Source organism: Parasteatoda tepidariorum, chromosome X1 (genome assembly GCF_043381705.1).
Source record: "Parasteatoda tepidariorum isolate YZ-2023 chromosome X1, CAS_Ptep_4.0, whole genome shotgun sequence".
NCBI classification, from domain to species: domain Eukaryota; kingdom Metazoa; phylum Arthropoda; class Arachnida; order Araneae; family Theridiidae; genus Parasteatoda; species Parasteatoda tepidariorum.
Genome location: NC_092214.1, coordinates 48,401,286 through 48,425,240, shown reverse-complemented (window position 1 = coordinate 48,425,240; position 23,955 = coordinate 48,401,286). Strand labels below are relative to the sequence as shown.

The following is a 23,955-nucleotide window of genomic DNA, read 5'->3' as shown; positions in this document are numbered from 1 at the left end:
CTGGACCTCTACTTCCTATACAAACTGGTACCCATCGATGCTACGCATGCTTCAAGTCGCCTCTGGGGATTGAACCCCAGTTATTTTATAGTGATATTTCAATGCCTGAAACACTGACTCATCACGGCTCATTTAATAAATAAGATTATTTAAAACGAATTGACATTCCACAATATAGGTTCCACAGTAGTAAAGAAGGTTAACAATTTAGATTGATTTCAAATAAATATTGAATTATGAGACGAAAATCATTTTACGCATTTTTTGTGAGGTATAATTTGATCACACGTATACCTTCTTCATTTGACATTTTTTTTATAGACCAATATCGATAAATATTGTATTCCTTTTTAGAAAATAGTTTATGTCCTATTTGACTGTTAATTAAAAATATTTAAATGGAAAGCGATAGTTCATGAAGTTTCCTCTTAAAATTATTTAGTTTTATTTATGTAATCGTTTTTATTTTTTTTCCTATATAATTTATTTAATTATTCTTAATAAATCTGTAAGCAGAGCTCAGTTAGAATAGTAACTATCTTAATTTGCTTCTAAAAAAAACTGTCTGTTAATTAAGATAAATACATTTTAACAAAACAAATTTCCGTTAATAAATCTATTGTTTACCAAGCTCGATCTAATCATGCGAAATATAATGTTCGCGCTACATCAGTGTGAGAAATGAGATATTTTATGATTTTATAGGATTAATTTTTAAAAAAACTAAATTAATTAGATTTTGAAAGGTTAAATGAGGTTTTTTTTAATAAAGTATTATGCAATAACTATATTAAGATTATTATTTTAATGATAAGGGATTGAAGAATTTGATTTTGGTTTTGAGTAATTCAATAAACAAACATTATTCATGAGAATAATCTAGTTATTCTTAACTAAATGATTTTCATAAGTAATTATTATTAAAGCATGAGTAATTTTTACATCAAAAGCAATTTTTGTGACAAGATAAGTACAAAAGTAGAAAAAAAATTAGTATTAATCTTATTTAAAAATAACACCGATACATCACTTAAATATTATAAACAAAAAAGCTCAATTTGTTTTAAATTAAGCATTTAATAATGATAATGCTAGTGAAAAGAAGGAATTAAAAATACTGAAAACATATTTTTTTGTTTGCTCATTTGACAAATTAAAAGGGACAGTTAAAGTTACGCCGAAAAAGATAAAATGTTCTAGAAAATTAGAACATATCAGAAACTTAAGAAAGATAGAGAATGATATTAGTTAGAATTTTTCTTTCGGGTTTATCTCAATTTACAAAAAAGAGCTGATTTCAGAAAATCGTAAATTGGATTTTTTTCGGAACATTTTCCCCTCTTTTTTTTGTTTTCAGCTTTTTTTTTGCCTTCAACGAGTCAGTTCTATCTCCAGTTGAAAGAGTGAATAAGAGTAGAAAGTATTACAGAAAAAACTAATCGAAGTCCATTAATCGATTGGTCTAGCACCCTTTTCACCCTCAACGTCCAAACAATATTAGCGAGAAGAAGAATGAATAGAAAAAACCTTGCCCAGGGATTTCAGGTGAGAAGAATAATGGTTCCAGATCATATTACGACAAAACCCATCGATGAAAAAAAAAAAATCAAAATAAAGATTAAAGATGAAAATTCTTTCATTTTCTTCCCTTTATTTCTTCGTCCAAACTTCTTGAAATGAATATATGGAATTTCTCTAGAAATCAGAATCCATCGGAAGTAATAGTAATTATTATTACTATCACTTCCAATCCCATCGGCTTATTATTAGTTTATATATAGAATAATGGTTCCAGCTCATATTACGACAAACCAATAAAGAAAAAAAAATCAAAATAAAGATTTTAAAGATGAAAAATTCTTTCATTCCCCCCCTTTATTTCATCGTTTAAGCTTCCTGAAACAAATATACGGAATTTCCCCACAAATCGGTATTCTGTAATCATTATTGCTGTTATTAGTATTTATATAGAATAATGGTTCCAGATCATATCACGAGGAAATCGATCAATACATTAAAATAAAGATTAAGATAAAAATTTTTTTCATTTTTTTGCCTTAATTTATTTCAGCGTTCAAGCGTTCTAAAACAAATGTATGAAATTTACATAGCAATCGGAACTTATTTGAATTAATAGTAATTATAATAAATATTACTTTCAATCTTATTGGCCTATTATTAGTTTTCATGAATATACTTTATTTAATCTTTATTGATTGGCAGCCAATCTATACTGAAGACGAATAACCAGTTAATCAATTAATGCATATTTTGCACATACATATAAAATATCATTCAGCATTTATATAATTCTTTTAGTATTCATAGCCAAAAAATAAGAGACATTTGGGAAAGTTTAGCATGTTTACAAATATACTTTTGTGAAAGTCTTTCGCGTTTAATGTGAAACTGATCAATATTTGTACCAGTATCAAATTACACATTTGTACACAGATATGTATATAGATTAATTAGATTATGGAATGGTCATTACACAGGCATTGTATATAGCATTCCATACATATAGGAATTATCTATAGCAAAGGTAATTATATATACCATAATACATAAATACAAAAAGGACAAAAAGAAAAAAAGCGAAGAAAATTAAGAAAAACAATCAGTTTTATTTATTGCGCATAAGCTGCAAGTAAATAGAACTCATAAAATAAGTTCAAAATGTAGAAAAAACATGGAAAAAATTACAGAACAATGAAGAAAGAGAAAAAGAAAAATAATAATAATAAAAAGAATAAAAATCCGGAAAAAAAATCCGAAAAGAGGGGAAAATTAATAAAAATCCGGAAAATAAAAGACATAATCTTTTCATCAGCTCACACGATTATATCCGCAAAATTAATTAATTTAATAGTACTTAAAATAATTTTTCCATGTTTCCTCTACATTTTGAACTTTCATCCAATCGTAAATTTTTGATAGTAATAAATTTACACATAATATTGCTTGAATTTTGATTGAAAAATTATAAGAAAGAACTCGAAACAGTTTAATAAAATATTTGAAAATGACAATAATAAAACAATTCAAAACTGTTAATTAAAATTGTTTATTAAATTACTTTATTATAGTGTGCACAAAGAATTAATTTATTAACGAAATAAAAGTTTAAGTAATAATTGTTTAAAAAGATAAAATTAATAATATCGCAATTTAGATGGAGTTTTTTGAATTTAATAATTGCCTCAATTTATGTGTTGATAGAATCTTTATTAAAATGATTAAAGGCATCGTAATAAAGACGAGAAAATTAAAATTATTAATTAAAATTAATCTGTTTTGAAGCGATTTGATAATATTTTATTTTTATTTAACTTAAGAAGATTGAAAGAGATAAAAAAGAAAACAAGTTTTGAGGAAATAATTTCGTATTTTCTCAGTAATAGCACATTTTCGAATTTAATGAAACGTAAGTCGATACCATTTTTACGCTATCACTTTTTTAAACTTATGTTTGTGTTAAAATATGCTTTATCAGAATTTTAGAAAAAAATAATTTTACAGTAGTAATGGTGCGAAGTGGAAACTTAATATTCTCATGTTAGTATCAAGTTAAACCTAAAAATGACTACGATATCAATTAGAACTAATTGTAAGTAACAAAAAAATATAATATGAAAAAGAAAATTTGACATATTTAAGAAGTATTAAATGATCGGTTTGATTTTAGAAATTAATTTTTTATTTATTTAGAATCCCCTCTTTTTCATTATATTCGCAATGTTTACAAAACATTCAAAAGTATAGTGTCTAATATCATCAAAGATTTTACTAGCGACTTATCTTGTGGTTAATTAATTTAAATAAAACTGTGATGTGAACTTTTTAATTAAAAATTTTTCGAACCTTTATTAAAAAGAAATAGAATAAAATTTTCAATTTTAATTAGGAAACTAGTAATGCATAAATTAAAGAAACTTTTTATTGGTTTAGTGACAATGTCATTAAGCTTCATTTTAAATTTTTAAGGCAAATAAGGCATTTGATAAAAAATATATTACGAAGTATTAAATGATTGTTTAGAATTTTTACATTTATAACCAGTTTTTCGATGCATAATAATTGCTATCTATAAAGTATTCAAGAGTAGATTTATTTCGCGTCATGATCAAATTAACCAATATTACTGTATGCGATTTATTTTGAGGTTAATTATTTCCAATAACACTGTATTATGTAAAATGCACATCTCCGCAGTGGAGGTTATGTATTTAACAATATGTACTTAGGTACGAAGTATTAAATGATTGTTTAGGATTTTTACATTTATAACCAATTTTTGCGATGCATAATAATTGGTATATATAAAGCATTCAAGAGTAGATTTATTTCGCGTCATGATCAAATTAACCAATATTACTGTTTGCGATTTATTTTGAGGTTAATTATTTCCAATAACACTGTATTATGTAAAGTGTATATCTCCGCAGTGGAGGTTATGTATTTAACAATATGTACTCAGGCTGAATAATTATTCTGTGTCAAGTAAAGCACACTGCAAAAAATTTAGTAAATCTCAATGCTAAAAATGATGGCTAGGTGGCGCAGTGAAACACTATGCATAACCGTTGAGTCAAAGTATTTGATTACACTAAGAATGTTCCTTTATTTGGCGTAACACTAAATTCTAAAATTACAGTAAAATATGATACACATAAGAGTCAGTTAAATAATTTTTTAATTATAGTTTAAGAATAATTTATTTATGATGCATATGTACAATATTTCTTGAAATTAAATTTGTTTGATAATCACACACACCACACACACAATGAAAATATTAACATGAATTCAAACTAGGCTTAACAAACCTGAAGTGGATAGAAGTTAAATATTATAAAATTATTCAGTATATTTGATAGATTTATATAAATCTTCTTATGATAACATAGTTATCTTTATTATAAAACTGAAAACACGCATGCCTTTTATAAACATAACAGTTTACGTTTGTGGAATGTTCAGCATCGTGCGAGGCGAAATAAAACGATCACCTTTTATGTTCGAATGTAAACAAGAAATATTAATCGCCAGTCGCATCGTCTGACTCAAAAATTTCCAAAATTAATTCCTGATTTAAGTAAATACATCTGATCTTGGTTTAAACTTTCTCATGTATTAGGTTTTAGATTTAACTACACCCATTGAAGTGTGTATTAGTATAGATTCGGAAATAACTTGAAATAAATCAGCATTTTTAGAGTTTTTCTACACAAAATTCGGATAGTTATTACACTACAGTTTTTACAGTGTATTCAATCAGTATTGCTTCAAAAGATTTTATATAAAAAATTTGAAATCAAAGTTTTTATTCACTTAATAAATATTATGTAATTAGCAAATAAATTCGAGAAGCTTTATTTAATAATTTAAAACTCATATTCAGTTTTGAAGCAAATAGCTGAAACAAACTTTTTTTAATGAGGTTTTGAACATTCTTTTAGTGTCATTCAGAGGCATACGTGAAAGACGTTGATAAAGTATTCCAGGTTTTAATAGATATTAAGCGAATATGTATAATAAGCCTGGATGTGTAATAACAGACTGTCTCTCGCCAAGTGATCCCGTCAATCACAGCGTTACAGATTGTAAGAGAGAACTTGAATGGAATCCTTTAATTAAGTGTCAATCGATTTATTGAGTAAGACCATTTAATTGTTCAAACTCATGTTATTTTTAGTGCAAAACTTCGGAAGTGGAAATTAATGATGAACAAATGTTATTATTTTTTTAATAAAAGATAATACACGTGATTTAAAATAAATTGGGAAAGGAAGTTCATTTGTTACAAAATGAACTGTTTTTGGTTGACCATATACACTAACAAAAAAAAAAAAAAATCGTCAAAACTACCAAAATATGGTAAAATTTACAGTGTTTCTGGCTCTATGGGAATACCAAAAAGATCGGTAATTTTTATAGAAGCACCTTGTTAAGGAGTTTGGTCGAACTAACAATGAAATATGATTTTATAATGTGTGATGTTCCTTTAGTTGGTCAACATGGAATAAAAACCATTCATTCGGTTAAATTTACTTTTCAGTTTTATATTTTTTATTAAATATATGGTAGTAAGAAATATAATTTCGAAAACTAGTATTTCCGATAAAACGTTACAATATGAACGGAAAAATTACCAAATGAATGATATGAATATTATATATTTTGGTTTTATTAACAGAATTTTGGTATTTTTACTAGAAATGTCATTACCATACAGTGCGGTAATTTTATCAGATTATTTTTCTCCGTGTACAGTGGCGTGCAAAAGTTTCCAACGATTATATTGTTATTTTAATTTGAATATAATAAAAAGAAGATTATTTGTCTTTCTAATCAGCCTTATGTTCTCAATACAGCACAGTATGACGTACTTTTAAAAAGAAAATATTTACAGACAACCAAAAGCAAAAAGAAGTTATAAAAGATATATTCTATCAATGGAAGACTCTCTGTAATTACCCAGTAGAAAAATATTCTTACATGATTATACCATTGAGTACCATTGATTATACAATATTTGCAACTTCTTATTTTTCCTTACAAACACGGTTATGATTCCTTAATGATAAGGCATTCCTGATTGAGAATATATATATATATANAACAATAGAAAACCATTATCTTTTAACATGTATTTGTGAGATAAATTGGAGAATGACATTTCTTTGAAACAACTAACAGTTGATAAATAATGTTGTTCATAATTGCGGCTTGAGGATAATAAAAAAATCTTATCTTTAAACATGAATTTGACACATAAATTTGACATAAAATTGGTAAATCGCATTTATTTGAAACAATTAATAAATATTGTTTTTCATAATTGAGTAAATAATGGTAATGGAAAAACTATTATTATATATATATATATATATATATGTATATAGCTAGCATTGATTATTAAATTTATTTTTGATCTTAAATTTTGTTTTTAAAAAAGTAAAAACATAAAATTTTTTTATTTAAATATAATTGTGTTGAAATGAAATTATATATAATTGAACATGAATGTAATGAATACTGTTTTTTAATTGGTGGAAATTCTAATGTTATTTCTCTAGACTTAATTGGAAAAATTGAAACTATAAATACTCAAAATAGAAATATATCACACTATTTATGCACATGAAGATGAAGTATCCGTAAAATAATAAAAATAAAGTGACATATAAATTTACATTAAATTTTACTGTATATTTTTTTACAGCAAATCTCATCAACTATCAATCAGAACGTTAAATAAAATTTTATTTACAGCAAATTTACAGTTTTACAGTAAATTTACTATACCATACCACCTGGCATGAATGTGTCACAAATAATGTCATTTTATTTAGAAAATAACAAATTTGCGATTTTAAACAAAATTATTCAACTCATTATTATATTTGATTCTTATGTACTAATATGCATCGCATTTGTATCATATGTGAAACTTTTTAATAATATTTTTACAAAAATACTTTTGTACCGTTGACAAAGTCAAGATCATAGGCCTAAATTAATATTTATTTTTAGTTTATAGACTATTTTTAAAAATATTAATATAAAACCAAGTTCAGAAGCTGTCGCAGCCAATTTAAAGCTCAGGGCTGCTCGACTCTTCTACTATACAAAAAAGTACGATATTTATATATGTATTTTGATTTGGACTTTTATCAGGCTGAAAAAAGAAATAAAAAATAGAAATTCGAACACCACATCGCAAAAAGTTGAGTAATCAGGATATAACCAGTAGAAGTGATAAACATTTTCCTAATGAAATGGAAATGAATTCTTTTACATTAAGCGGAAGTCAAAACTTTGCTTTATACCCAATTCGTAGCTCATCAGGGAATAATCATAAAATAAATAAAATAATTTTCAAATTTCTAATTGCATCAATTTGCCTGCTAAAAAAGTTAGAAAATCAAGCTAATAAAGATATTTAAAAATGATTGAACGCTCAGCGGTATCACTAACAAAAGGCGGTACAAAATTATTTCGGATATTTTTTTTAGTCTAGCCTTTTCTCAAGAATAAAACTTTTGAAAAATGAATAAAGAGAGATCAGCTAGACCAGTGCAGAGGATCAGACTTTGGAAGATATCCAATAATTTGAAAGGGAAACTTGTAGTTTCGAAGCAGACAGTATTATGACTAGAATAGCCGCCAGACTGTCTGAAGGAAACTATTTCAATTTTCTTAGTCTCTCGTGAAAAATATATATATCAGTTACGCTATATATCAGATTTGAAATTCACAAAAATAATACCCAGAAGAAGTCAAAATTTCTTGCATGTAAATTTATTGCAACATGTGTTTAGGGTTATTGATGTATAGATGCTAAAAATACCGGATATATAGTTATATATAGGAGGAAGGAAGGTGGATCTATATATTTTACGCACATACGCATGCTTATTGTTAGAAATATTTTAATATTACTTACAATAAATATATTCCCTACTTTTAACTATAAGTAATTAATACTATTATTTTAAACATATAAATTAATATTGTATAATCAGGTGAATTGTTATGTATTAGTTAAATTTTTATATAAATATTTAAACTAGAAAATGGGATGAACTCATGGGATTATTAACTAGTTCCCCTCTCCATATAATTAAAAAAAATAAGTGCATTCAAAATTTAAAAATCTTTTATGGATAGGTTAATTACAGATAAACTCTTAGCTTGAAGTATAATATTTATGTATCATGTTGTTATTTTACTTTCATTAAAATTTTATATTCAAGCAAATACAATGTCTATTCAATATCCTTCTTTTCATTTATAGTGAGATTTACATTTTAATTTTTAAAAAAGTTTTTCTTTTTGCCAGTTGATCACAATATTTTGAGAGCCTATTAAGTTTTCGATGTTCATATTTATTTTTTAAAAAAATTATAAAATATCGTACACATTTTTGAACTTATGAGAGCTCTAGGCGAAATACATTAATATCCAAAAAGTTCTATTACATTTATGCGTCTGTTAAGTAAAATGGTTAATTTAAGGAAGTATTTTAACTAAAAAAAGGTAACCAAATTTAGAATAGAAATTTTTTTTCAAAGCTTTATTTAATTAAACAAATTTTAAACTGAAAAGAAAGCATTAAACGAATACTTAACAACTTAAATTAATACAAAACTTTTCTTTGGTGTATAGCTCATATAATTCAATTCAGACGAATAATTATTTATTGAAGAAGGTTTGATTAAAAATTAGTGTTTTGTTTAAAATTATGACAATTACAGTAACTCGGAAGAAAATTATAAAAAATGCATGTAAAGACGGAGTAGCCAAACTTTCATCAAAAGTGAATAAATACCCAGCTTTATTGTATACTAAGAAGTATAAGAAATAAAAGTACGAATTTAATATTAAGGATTAACGATTTTTCTCATAATTAAAGCATTTAGAGATAAAATTAAATTATCCAAAGAAAGATTCTTACGAAGTGAATATTAAAAAGGAACAACGTTTTCGCTGAGTAATTTTCATACACTAATAACTATGTAATTTAAAAGGCAAATTAAAACTAATTATTATCCAACCGTAACATTTTTATAATTTTATAAACTAGTTTGCTTAATGTACTTTTCGAAATAAGCATTAACTATTAGAATATATTGTTATTATATAATATGCTTAACATTACTCGATAGTAATTCTAATATAGTATATATAGCTAGATGCGATTTGACATTAATTTGATAATTAAACTAGCTCGGTATTTCCTACACTGATGCTTTCTAAGGTCAAAGCCACTACTTGATATTCCCTATACTGATGTTTTTAAAGGTCAAGTGCCACTGCTGATTTTTTTTATAAGAAACAAAGAAATTATATTTAAATTTAATTTTAAATTAAGATGGATATAACTTGTCAATTGTTTATTTATTACAAACTTATACAGTAAATTAAAAAAAAGTTCATTAAAATTAGAAGATAAAATTGGTTTCAAAAAGCTAGAGAAAAAAAGGCCTGCCCATTGAAATTGATAAGTTATCGAAGGAGAAAGTTATTCTTTGTAAAGCGTTCTTTTCTACTTGAAGAATCTTGGGACGAAAGTAATTTCAAAAACTTGAGTACGAAGTAATTATCTCATCATTATTTTGTTGTAATATTCTCATATGAAAAATTAATGATCCTCTATCTTCATTATATCGTACTTGTTTTCTGAATAATTTCCCAACACAGTTTAGAAATTAATACTTAGAGCTAAAATGCTTTGAGTTTCTTTTTTTAATTTTATTATCTAAATATATATAAAAAAAAAGCGTTCTGCTCATTTTTCCTCAATCAATTTTTTTATTTGAAAAGATTTGAGGTAAGAAAGATGGATAAACATTGTTGTTATTTTTTTTTGCGTTGAGATTGTTCTATAAAGTTAAAAAAAAATCAGCCCGAAAAAATTACGTTCCGAAAGCTTCTTGATTTAAATTAGTATATTTAAATAAACAATGAAATGATGATTCTTTTTTATGAGATAACTTTAATGAAGGGAGGAGCTTAGAAAAATGTTTCTTAAGTTATTTTTTAATTATCAAAGCATACTACATCAGGATAAAAAGTATGGTCAAGACTACTAGAATATGATAAGATGTACTGCTTTGCTTTTCTATGGGAACACCAAAAAGCACGATAATTCTTTCCGAAGTGCTTTGATAATGATTAATGATAAAATTAACAATAAAAACTTGTTTTATTACCATACTGTTAGATAATAAATGTGATAAAATTTGCTAATTCTATCACCATATCTTAGATTTAATCATTTATTCGGTTAAATTTACTCTTTAATTAGATATGTATTTTACTAAATGTTTGGTAATAAGAACTATAATCTTGAAAACCAGAATTTCAGGTAGATCATAACCATACCAACAGAAAAATTTCCAAATGAATGGTTTAAGTAACATATATTTTGGTTTTATTACCAAATATAAACAGAAAAAGCACTTGTTAGTTAATAAGAAAACCATTATATTGCAAACTAAATACGTTATAAGCAAAACTCTTATGGTTGGAACGTAATAAGTTTTATAATGATAAGAATTTTCTATAATAATATATGGCTTAATTATAAGCTTTCAGCTATAATAATATAAGGCGTAGTAATCAGTTTTTAGCTATAATAATATAGGACATAATGAATAGTTTTAGCTGAGTTTTTTTTATAAGTACTATAAAATGTATAAATAAATGCATGAAAGCCGTTACATACGTTACGAAAGCCGTTACGTGGTGGCTCAGGGGATAGAGCGTTCTCCTCCCAACGAAGTGAGCGGGATTCGAATCCCAGTGACGTCTGGTCGATTCAAATTCCGCACCCGGCTCGTACCAACCGCATTGCCGACGTAAAAATATCCTCAGTGGTAGATGGATCATAGGTTAGAGTCCCCCTGCCATCAGGCTAACTGTGGTAGGTTTTCGTTAGTTTCCTCCCTATGTAATGAAAATGCGGGCTAGTTTCATCAAAAATGCCCTCCACGTAGGCAAAATTTCTGATGGATTTCGAAAAATTATGTTCTTACTGGCAATAGCAAAATAATAAATTAATCAGAAAAAAAAAATTATCACTGAAAAATCGGGCATCTATTTTAGTGTGAAAATTTACGATAAAATTTTACTTGATTTTCTTCAAAACTTGAACATTTTCTTGGCATCATTGAACAATATTTAATAACATTAGTTTGTCAAGCACAGGAAGCTAATTTAGTGCATATTTTACTGAAATTACTCACGAAAAATACACTGGAATTATTACAACTTTTTACAGTGCTTTTATTTGGGGGGGGGGCGAAATATTGAAATTCACAAAAGCCTATAATATTCTAGCTACCTCGAAATAGACTTTTTCACAGATTATTTCCTTTCTTAAAAATTTATTAGTTTGCATTCTTACCCAACTAATGAGTGATAATTAGAGTACCTTTTCGATAAGTTGAATGCTATCACATGTTTTTTAAAGGCAAAGTTTTCAAATAAAATTGTTTTAAGATAAAAAAAAGCGATGAGATAAAAAACATTTATCATAAGAAAGATGTTAAGTTGAGAACTTAAAGTAATCAAAAGTGTATTAGAATCTTTGCATTACTTAATAATTTGCAATAAAATTGCAATTTACATAAGCCTGTAATTTTCTTACAAGTATTTCGAAATAGACAAAAAATGTTTTATGCATTATTTCCTACCATTAAAATTTATTAGTGTATAACATTTCTACTCAATCGACGAGTGACAATTAGAGCACCTTTTTCCTAAGTTGAATGCATTCGCCTGTTTCTTAAAGACGATTTTTTACAGTTAACAAGGATTTATGATAAGAAAATAAGATAAGATAAAAAAAATTTATGTAAATATCATAACAAAGATAAACTGTTGAAAGATAAGATAAAAAAAATGTAAATACATAACAAAGATAAACCGTTGAAAGATAAGATAAAAAAAAATGTCAATATCATAACAAAGATGAACCATTAAAAGATAAGATTAAAAAAATATGTAAATATCATAACAAAGACAAACCGTTGACAGCTTAAGGTAATCAAAAATAGGTTTGCATCTTTGCTTTATTTAATAACTTGTAAGAAAATTAATTTAATGCTTTACCTATGCAGCTGTAACCGTTAACGGATAATGTGAATCCTTCTTTACACGCGCATTCAAAGGTGCCATCGTGAAGGTCAAAACACAGGTGCTGACATGGGCTATCTTCTCGACACTCCCCTATTACAAATGAAATAAAAAATAGATCATTAGAGTATGAAAATAATAACGAATTTTTAAATACAGTTATAGTCAAAAGCATTATATGGAGGTAGTATTAAATAATTTGTAAATCTGTAATTCAAACATTCAACACACTCACTCTGTAACATTTAAGTCACGTTTTATGAACCATAGAATAAGCTTTAAAATGTTGCTTCATCAACGTAGTTATAATCAAAGAACAAGCCTCAAAAAACGCTTGTCGCATTAAATTTTTTCAAATATTTTTTATATACACTGTTATATACACTGTATATTATTTATATACACTATTATATACACTGTATATTATTTATATACACTGTTATATACACTGTATATTTTTTATATACACAGTTTCTCGATAAAAATAGTTAAATTACAATTTATTTACTTGATATTTTATCATATTAAACCAAAGCAGTCAAATAACCATAAAAAGATAATATCCAAACTGTTAAGTGTGAAAAAAATGTTTCTTTGATTGTTTTTACCTAATACGGTTTAAAAACCAGAATTCTATTCACGTCAACTCCCACCTCATGAAGCAATTTTGTTTCTTTCAGCTGAGTACATACTTTAACTGAGAGGGCTAATCGATCCATCTCATAACCGGCCAAACAAGGGCTCGAACCACAGCTTTGATACCACAATATTTCTTCAATACATGAAGAATTGAGTCCTGCACTCAGCAATTGGTGACCCTTATTAGAATACGAAACTATTAGAATTCGAAACTATCATTCACGCATAAATGAAATGGCACCCAAAGAGCTACAATGACCGTTTAAGTTTTATTTTTACAATTTTGAAACTATGCTAGTTGTAAATGGTTACAAAATCGTATAGTTTTGAATTCATGTTTTTTTTAACCATACAAATTGTAAACAGTTTCAAAAGCGTAAAGGTAAGGAGATGTTCCTAACGATAAACTTTGTGGTTAAACCGATGGACAGACTGCTGCTAGTTATTTTACCATAATTTCTGAACGAAAATTCTAGGCTTCTCTTAATTTATTTACCCTTGTCTTTTTCAGTACTCTACCTTTTATACTTAAAATATATTAGGAGCTCAGCTCTCTGCTCCCCCTCACTCGAAGAACCTCAGAATCACTTTCCTAGTTCTTTTCAGTTAGCTTAGCTCTCTCATTTTACTTTAGTCTAGTTTAATACCCAAAATTTATACTTTAATCTCTTATATACTTTATTTTAAATAAATTAGAGGCTATGCACTTGTTTATTATCACTTGGCAACCCCTAGAACTGCTTGTACTTTGTCCGATCATTTCATCTGCCTGATCTGCAGAGAAACTGATTACCGATTAAGCGGGAAACAATTTAAAGTATTAGAGTGGATTCATATTCATTCCTTGTAAGGCAAATTGAAATTTTTTAAATAAAAAACCCTTAATATTTAGTCATTAATATTCGATTGATTATGAGGTTATGAGGTTAGAGTGTTAGGTTTTAAATCACTAAAACCACATTCTTGTCAAATGAAAAAACTGACATTTTGGTAAGTGACTTCACAATCAATAGAAAGAAACACGAATTCTAAAGAGAATTTTCAAAATGTGTCAATATATGTTTACAGAAACACCGAGCCTCAAAATTAAAAAAAAAAAAAAACAGTTTTTGCTTAATGTGAGTAGTCTGTTTGACCATGTTATCTTATAGAAAACAGAAAAATATACAAACTTTTTTTTAAGCTTTCGGGGCAAATCATCGGAAAAAAGAAACCGAAAATCAAAAACTGGGCAATCTAATATTACCAAAACTAATTTGAAATTAAAATAAATTGTGAGATATTTTTTGACTTCAAAAAATCATTCAAATAAATCATTAAAATAAAAAAATAATGTAATCATTTGTAAAGATTTTCCATGATTCTGAGTAAGCAAAAGCAACTTTAAAGAATACTTCAAAAAAACTTCTACACATAAAATATTAAATAGAGAGAGAAAAAATGTTTCCCTGCATTAATTTTAAATTTAAATCAAACTGCTAAAAATGTTAAATCATCATTTCCATTCCAACAATTCTTGTTTAATTCTAATAATAAGGAAAGATCAACTCTCTCTCCAAAATATAATTGAAGTGAATCTTTCGCTTAAGTTCCTGCCAAGAGGGTTAAAATGCAGAAAGTACTTAGTTTTGCACTAATCTTTTGTTCGATGCAAATTCCGACGTAAAACTGGCATACCATTATTTATTTAACGAATTGAAGTAAACTTGATGATACAATTGTTGAGGTTCCTTGTCTCCAGAAAAGTGCTGACTACATAAGATGATGATCTTTTCCTTCGTTTAAATGTAAGTTGGTTTTGTTAGCTGGAAGCGCAAAATCTTAGAAACGTTATTTGACTAGAGCTCACAAAGCAAATTTCCATGTTTCCACTATTTCAATCATTAAAATGATGTAGCATAGTAAGGATAAATCTAGGGGTACTAGTAAGGGAAATATATATATATATANTCTTTATATATATATATAACAAAAATGCTAAAAAAACAAAGTTGTTTTAGAAATTCTTTAAGAGAAGTTTCGATACTTTTAATTTAAATAAATTTTAGTTAAAAAACTAGAAAACAAAATGATAAAAAATGTAATCTGAGCTCCAGCTCATACGATTATACCTACAAATTAGAATTCTTTCTAATATTGCATCAATATAGCAGAAACAGTGAAATGTTAGCAGATGTAGTATAAAGATCTTAACGCTGTTAGAAATTTCTCGGAAAAAATGGTTAAATAGCAATTTATTTAATTGTTATTCTACCATACTCAAACAAAACAGTCAAATAACCATGCATAAGATGGTATTCAAACTGTTAACTGTGAGAAAAACGGTTTATTAACTACTTTCACCTAGTACGGTGAAACCAGGGACTAATATAGGTATCTATGGGATAAACAACCGGATTTTTATCGCACCGATTAGGCCCATTTAACGAAGCCACTTAGTTCCTTCTGGCTGGGTACATATAGCCAAGAGGGCTAATCTGTCAATCTCATGAACGGGGATTGAGTCCCAGCGTTGACACGGTGATATTTTCTGTATTCACTTCAACGCATGAAGAGGTTTCAGTGTTGTCTGCAGTCCCCAGTTTGTGACCCTGAATTATTAGAATACGATACTTACATTCACACATAGATGGCAGTAGCATAAAGCTGCTTAGCACGAAAAAGTCTAGCATTTTCATGCTAGTTGTAAATAGATAAAAAAAACATATGGATTTTTGTATTTATGGTTTTTTAACCATACTAGTTGTAAACTGTTTCAGGGTAACTGTTAAGGGTAAAAATTGTTCTTTATCGTAAACTTGAACGTAACTTAATTAGATGAATGGACTGCTGCGAGTCATTTTACCGTAATTTTAGAATAAAAATTCTAATGTATGGTGACAGAAAGCATAAAAGAACGTACAGTGAGAAAAAAATATACACGAAACAACCAGAATATGGTAAAATCTATAGTGTTTCTGTCTCCAAGGGAACACCAAAAAGCTTGATAAATATTTACCGAAGAGCTTTGTTTACGAGAACACCAAGAAGGTTGGTAATTTTTGTACTCTGGTAATGATTTTGTAAAATTAACAATAATATATGGTTTAATAATATGTGATGAAATTTGGAAAAAGTGGTAAAATTTTATTAGTGTCATGATGATACCTTAGAGCATGGTATAGAAACCATTTATTCTGTTAAGTTTCTTTTAAAATTTGTAATTTTTACTGATTGCGTGATAATAAGGACTATAACTTTTATAATCAGAATTTCCTTTAAACTGTTACCATATGAATGGAAAAATTACCAAATGAGTAGTTTAAATACCATATATTTTAGTTTTTTTTAACCAGGATTATGGTTTCTTTTCCATCAGTAATATCATTACCATACAGTGCGATAATTTTACCAAAACTGTTTTCTTCGTGTGGGAACTTAATCGAAACACTTTTATTTTTTTAATGGAAATTCATATAAATCTTCTTAAGGAAAAGGTAAAGATATAGAACTCCTTTGTTTGCATCGAATTCCATCTTTCAATTTCTTTTATTTTTATTTTTCATTTTTTTATAGAACTCATAAAAAATGTTTCAATGCAGATAGGCCGCAGTTGTACAAGCAAACAACCGAACGCAAGTTCCGGCAATCGTGGATTAATCTCATACTTGGATTGAGCCATGCAGGATGAAAAGCGAAATGTTGAGTAAGGAATAATTTCCCTCTCTGAAAGTTGTGACTTTTTCCACCCCACTCAAATATAAGTTGTTTAAGTTGAATGAAAAAAATAAGTTTTTCATACGCATCAAATGTATAAGTGACCAAAATGTACGAAAAAATATCAGAAGTACACCCTAAATAAGATGTGTGTTTTCTGTTACAGTATTTAACGTAGTCTATTACATAGCTTAAATAACAATCTGTTAACTGTCTTTAATGACTTAATATAAAAGCTGGCAAAACATTACACCTCTACTTCTTTAAATTTATTATTAAGTAATGTTAAATTAAATATATTAATTGTCTTAATGAAGTTTAATAAATCAAAAAACGATGAAGCTACTTCTGATTTATGCCTAAAATAAAAATATTGATTTAGATGTGTTAATGTCAGTTTTCATACAGATTAATAATTAGTGTATTCATATGTTTTCATTAATATGTAATCCAAAAAAAATGTATGGGCTTTTATTTTGTTTTAAACAAACATGCCTGGCAAGGCATATAAAAATATTAAGACTTTTCAATCCCTAGAATATGCATTAAATGTACGCGCAAGACATTTTCCAGCAAACTCTTAATCATTAAAGCGCTTTTCACGTTTGGCTATCACGTAGCTTACAAGAATACTATCTTCAAAATATTTATTTATTGTGGAAAGTAACAATTACTGGCGATTACGTTTTGCTTTTGATATCTTAATTTATTCTCTCCGAAAATGTCCAATCATTGAAAAATGCTTCGCATGTTATATGATACATTTTGAACTGATACGTTCTAGAGATCTATTTTTCTCAGAAATAATTGCGCTATTTTTCGACTCTTCATTATTATCATGACTCTCTATTACGAAAACATTCAAAGACAAAACACTCCTGAAATAAGTAGCCTAACTAAAATTAATAGAAGAGCACGTTTTGTTATACGAATCGCCTTGAAGCCGTTGCTGTTACCTGTTAGTTTTAGAACCTTAATTTGCGTAGAAGCATATTTTGCATAGAAGTATATCCTTACGAATGCCATTTAAAAGGAAAGCTGTGTGAGACAGACGACTTATTTCGTCACTTATTATTACTTTTCGTCTCAATTAAACACTAAACAGACTAATCCGTTATTTTTTTTAAATATTAGTCACGAATTTTTCACTTATAATTATCGTCTGAAATTTATTATTTTTCTGACAGTGTTCTTGATTTTAGTACTTTTGAACTATAATTTTGAACTGAATGCGATAATTCGGTATGGCACTTATGGCCCGAGTGTCACACATTGAGAACCTCTATTTTAGAACTAGCAAAAACTCTGCAGTTATAACGAGAAATAATTTTTATATCATTAAAATCTAATTTTTTAAGGTATCATTTTACTATTAGGCTAATATCATTTTATTATTTTTTAAAAATTATAATACCTATAGTCCTGCTGCCTCAGAGGTGAGAGCGATCGCCTTCCAATAAGGTGAATCAAATTCGAACCTGAGCCATGGCTGGATAATACTAATTTTGCTACCAGCTCGCACTAAGTGCCGACATAAGATATCTTAAGTGGCAATCAGATCATGGGTTAAAATCCCACTTAGTCGGGTTAAAAGAAGGAAGTTTTCGTAGTTTTTCTCTCTATGTGATACAAATACGTGCTAGCTCCATTGAGAAGTCCTCTACAAAGGCTAGTTTATCCTAATGTTTGATTTAAGCGTTCCCTTGTTCTTAGGATTGAGTTAAAAATTACTAGGATACGGAGTTGAAGATTGATAGTTGTCGATTACAAAATAAAATAAAATTGATAATAATTATTAACCTTATCGATATTAATAATTTTTCTTGAATTTATAGCTTGCAAGGAACTCACCAGAATCGAATAAAGTTTTTTAAAACAGATTTTATAGACCTTAAAATTCTTTATCCATATTTCAATTTGTTTTTATTTTAACATTTTTTAAATTTGTAAACAACAACTTACAAATCAAGCTCGCAAGCTAAAGAGGTAAATCCCCATGTTTTTTTTGTGAATCTTTTCCCTGTAACAAAATATTGCAGCAATGATAAAAACAATTTGATTGATTATTGATTTTATTAATTTCCCTCAAGTTTACCCCTTGCGTCACTCAATTCAATTGACTGGAATTGAATAAAGTTTTCAAAATTAGATCCAATCAAAGTTCTTAAAAATTATGCAATTTTTACGAATTGTCTTTGAAAATAATTTCTTTTTTATTTAAACAATTTTTAAATATATAAATAACTACTTACAGATCAAGCTTGCAAGCGATAAAATTAATCACCATGGTTCTTGTGAAACTTTTTGATATAATGAAATATTGTAGGAATAACAAAAATAATTTGATTGATTATCGATTTTAATAATTTTCCTCAAGTTTACCGCCTGCAACAGAACAATTTACCAGAATTCAATAAAGCTTTTAAAAGCAGATTTTATAGACCCTAAAATACTTTATTCTTTTTTTTTTAATTGCCTTTGAAATTAACTTGTTTTTATTTAAACAATTTTTAAATATATAAAGAGCAACTTACAGATCAAGTTTGCTAGCGATAAACCAGAATCTAATAAAGTTTTCAAAATTAGATTTTATAGATCTTAAAATACTTTATCCATTTTTTAAGAATTGCCCCTGAAATTAAATAATTTTTACTTTAACCAATTTTTAAATATATAATCAACAACTTACAAATCAAGCTTGCAAGCGATAAGATTTATCGTCATGGTTCTCAGTGAATCATTTTGATCTAACAAAATATTGCAGTAATAACAAAAACAATTTGACTGATTATCGATTTTAATAATTTTACTCAAGTTTATCGCCTGCAACAGAACAATTTACCAGAATTCAATAAAGCTTTTAAAAGCAGATTTTATAGACCCTAAAAAACTTTATTCCTTTTTTTAAGAACTGCCTTTGAAAGTAACTGTTTTTATTTAAACAATTTTTAAATATATAAAGAGCAACTTACAGATCAAGTTTGTAAGCGATAAACCAGAATCTAATAAAGTTTTCAAAATTAGATTTTATCGATCTTAAAATACTTTATCTATTTTTTAAGAATTGCCCTTGAAAGTAATTTATTTTTACTTTAACCAATTTTTAAATATATAATCAACAACTTACAACTCAAGCTTGCAAGAGATAAGATTAATCATCATGGTTCTCAGTGAATTATTTTGATCTAACAAAATATTGCAGTAATAACAAAAAAAATTTGACTGATTATAGATTTTAATAATTTTCTTTAAGTTTACGACCTGCACCACTCAACTCAATTTACCAGAATTGAATAAAGTTAAACTACTTTGAGAGTGTCTTTTGTCTCTCAAATCCTGAAACAACGCTCAAAATTTATTATTCTGTGAAAACAAAAGTTCTTTAAACTCAATTTTCTCAAATTATCTTACGCAAAGAAAACAAATATCAATAAATATTTTGAAGACAATAGCTTTTACATACAACGAGAAAGGAGTGTTAATTAAAATGAAGGAAGAATTCAAGAATCTCTTGCTTAATTAACTAGAGAAAGATGATTTCCGCAAGAAAAATAGAAACAGGAATTAAATAAAACTTGCAGAAAATTGAAAGTAAGTCTTCATTTACTCTTTTTTTTATTGTGTTGTTTAAAATTCTTTATAATAAAAGAAAACTTTTCACTTCTTTTGGAAAACTTTCAAGATTATGAGCACTTCAATAAGACTACAAAAGAATAAACTAGCATTGAAACTATAAGAAAATGGATAAAAACTAAGCAATTTCATTAGTTGGTCGTCCTACAGTGGACTGATCGTTAGGACATGGTTCCCAGTAGATCTTACTGCGTTTCAGTATGCGGGTGGTTGACCATTCGATCAGCCTGCGAAGAGACTGAGGGTGTTAGGTATTTAAATTTCTTAAATTGTTCTACCGTAAAGTATTCTACTTCACGCTCAGATTGAAATTAAAAATAAAATATGGCTTGTTACATGAGATAAAATTTTGTAAATGTGGTAAAATTTTCAATTTTATCATGTTACCGTAGAGCATGGCATAAAAACCATTCATTCGCTTAAATTTACTTTTAAGTTTTATATTTTTCACTAAATGCTTGTAGTGAGAGCTGTAATTTTGAAAATCAGAATTTCCGGTATACCGTAACCATATGAAAATTACCAAATGAATGGTTTAAATACAGCATATTTCTTTTTAGTAACTAGAATTATAGCTTTTTTATCACACAGAACTTTAATTTTACCGGAATTTCTTTCTCCGTGTATGTAATGCTTTATCTTGAAATTTTCCCACAGGGCAAAGGGGTCCTCGAATAAAAATTTAACATTGCGTACATAAATTATTGTATATCTTCTGGTTATTGATTTGTCGGAGTTAGTTACTATGCAAATTTAAAAAAAAATGTAATTAAAATAAATGTAATTAAAATAAATGAGATGGAACAGATACTTGGCATCTCAGGCCTGTTAAAACTGGCCGGATCAAGGATGTTGGCGAGTTCTTTTCATCCCGTTAACACACTGCAAAAAATTCCGGATCAAATTACGGTAAAAAGTACTGGCACTTTGGGTTCATCATCCGAAAAATGCACTCTACTGTAAAATTAATTTTTATCGTAAAATTTTATTCCATAATTTTTACATTAGTATTTATTTAATTACAATGATTTAGTCAGTTTGCAGTAAATATTACTATTGAAATTACGGTTTATCAGATTTTTTGTTCAGTAAAATTTTACAATAAAAATACTTTTTACCGTAATTTGATCCGGTATTTTTTACGGATTAGTTTAAAGACTCCTATTTCCTAAACCGAAATCTCCTTGAGTCATGTATATGCCAATACTAAACAGCAGGAATTTGCTGAAGCTATGTTATAGCGCCAATGTGGAATTCTCAGATACTCGGCATGAGCTAGCACGTAACATAGAAATCCTATTATAATTTTTTTTTATTTCCAGAGTGAAAGGAAATAAAAAAAAGATTCTGGATACACAATACGAAAAAAAAATCGCTAACACCTGTAAGTTTCTGTTTAAAGGCAATTAATTGCTCTAAAGATTAGCAAAATTGATGTAAAACAAAAGCATCGACCGTTAAGACTCTAAAAATGCATTCTAACAACAATTTGCGCTTCGTTACCTGACTAGAAAGAAAATAAAGTTTTTAAAATAAAGATAAAAATGAAAAGATATAAAACTTCTTCAAATTTTTGCGGAGATAGCGAGTTAGTTCTAAGCTATTGTTTTAAGAGAATGGAGTTTTAGCTTAAAAAAAAGGAAAGTTCTAGAAGGATTAAAATCGCGGCTCTCTTAATCCTTTGATCCCCAGTCTAAGAACAAATGCAAGGATACACCGATAACAAGAGTTAATCTCAGCTTAAGAGAAGAGCTACGAAATGATTCCCCAACAACGGATTTCCAAGATACTTTTATTCTGTTCTTAATGCTTGCGAAATGAGAGAACCATAGTTTTAAAGTTAAGCTTTACTTCATTCATTAGAATGTGGTGAAGTTTCTGTTCCACAATTTATTTATTTATTATGTAAACATAAACTATATCTTATTTTACCTGTGTCTTTCTACTTAGTATGTTAGAGAAATGAATTGTTTAAGGCTTAGGAGACTTTAAAAGATTCTGATATCGGTGGAATAACAATTTTACATGCAATATTTTATAATGTTTTCTCCTTTTATACTGGATTTTCAGGGAATTATACTGGATATGCGAAAAATATCTTATGATAAAATTCATAAGTCTAGTTACGAAAGATAAACGCAACTACAAGAATTAAGAGATTAAAAATTCTCACATTACTGTCTCGTATAAATGAAGTCATTTTATCTCAGCTGTTATTAAAGGTGCAGAAATGCATATTTTTGGCTTTATGAACGGCGTATAATTTCATTGATATATTTAAAAATTACATTAAATATCTTTGCAACTGAGTACAGTATAAAATATAAACTAATCTGCTTTAGGTTTTAAAATGAGTCATTAACTACAGAAATGAAATAGTATCTTAACTCTGCTGAAAAAAAAATTGGAATGAAGAATATCTACATCAAGCTAAATTACGTACATTTAAATGTAAAATTCCAGACTATGAAACAAATCAGTTTAATAGTTCTCGAGCAATAGCAATTTAATAAGTAATTTAGATATCGACGCTGAATGTCGATTAAGTAAAAAATGGGTGCCGTGTGGGGGAGGGGTGTGAACGCAATGATTTGATCTCTATAATAAGTTCTATCAGTATAACTTTTATAATAACTATATGCAACCTATCAGAACTTTGCTTTATTCTTTCATTACTTTTTATCACAATTATTTCTTGACCAAGAGATAAGAAATTACAAATTATATGTTGCGTCTAAATGATGTCCCGCAAATGAACTTAGTAATGAACTTTTATTTGTTTCACGTCATTCTGATGCCACCTCCGACAGAAAAAAACTTTTCTTTGCTCAGAGTGGCAACCCTACTAGTCGCAATTTTTTATTGTCAGAAACAACTGGCAAATAAGCTCTCTCTTCTGTTTTTTCAGAATTAGCAATGATTTTTTTTATTTAAAACTATTTTAGCGAACTAATGTTTATAATTCATGAAATTACATTCTAAAAAGTTATTTCAAACCAGAGTTAACAAGCAAGCGGGTTTAGATGCAAAGAAAAAAACCCCAGAAGAAACTGAACAAGAATAGAAAAAATTTTTTGGATGAAATGGAAGGAATTGGAAGAAAAGAAACTGAAAAACACCAGTACAACTGTTTATAAATGTTATAAGAATAGCTCAAATTTGAATGAATGTTACTTTAGCATTTTTTTATGTGATTAAAAAGCAGTACTATTATATGGCGCAGAAACCTGGAAACAGACTAAGATCGAAAAACAAAAATTAGAAACCTTTCAAAACAAATGTTTAAGATTTATTTTTATAATTTTCTGGCCTTACAAAGTATCAAGTCAAATTCCATTA

At 27.5% G+C, this 23,955-nt stretch overlaps 1 protein-coding gene across 1 annotated transcript in view; it reads right to left on the bottom strand.

Annotated features, from left to right (window-relative positions):
• Window positions 1–23,955, bottom strand: part of LOC107439395 (EGF like, fibronectin type III and laminin G domains protein pikachurin) — a 232,032-nt gene that overhangs the window by 57,063 nt on the left and 151,014 nt on the right. The window contains exon 2 of the mRNA XM_016051983.3: window positions 12,625–12,741. Coding sequence (XP_015907469.1) covers window positions 12,625–12,741 — 117 coding nt within the window. The remainder of the gene's footprint in view (window positions 1–12,624; window positions 12,742–23,955) is intronic.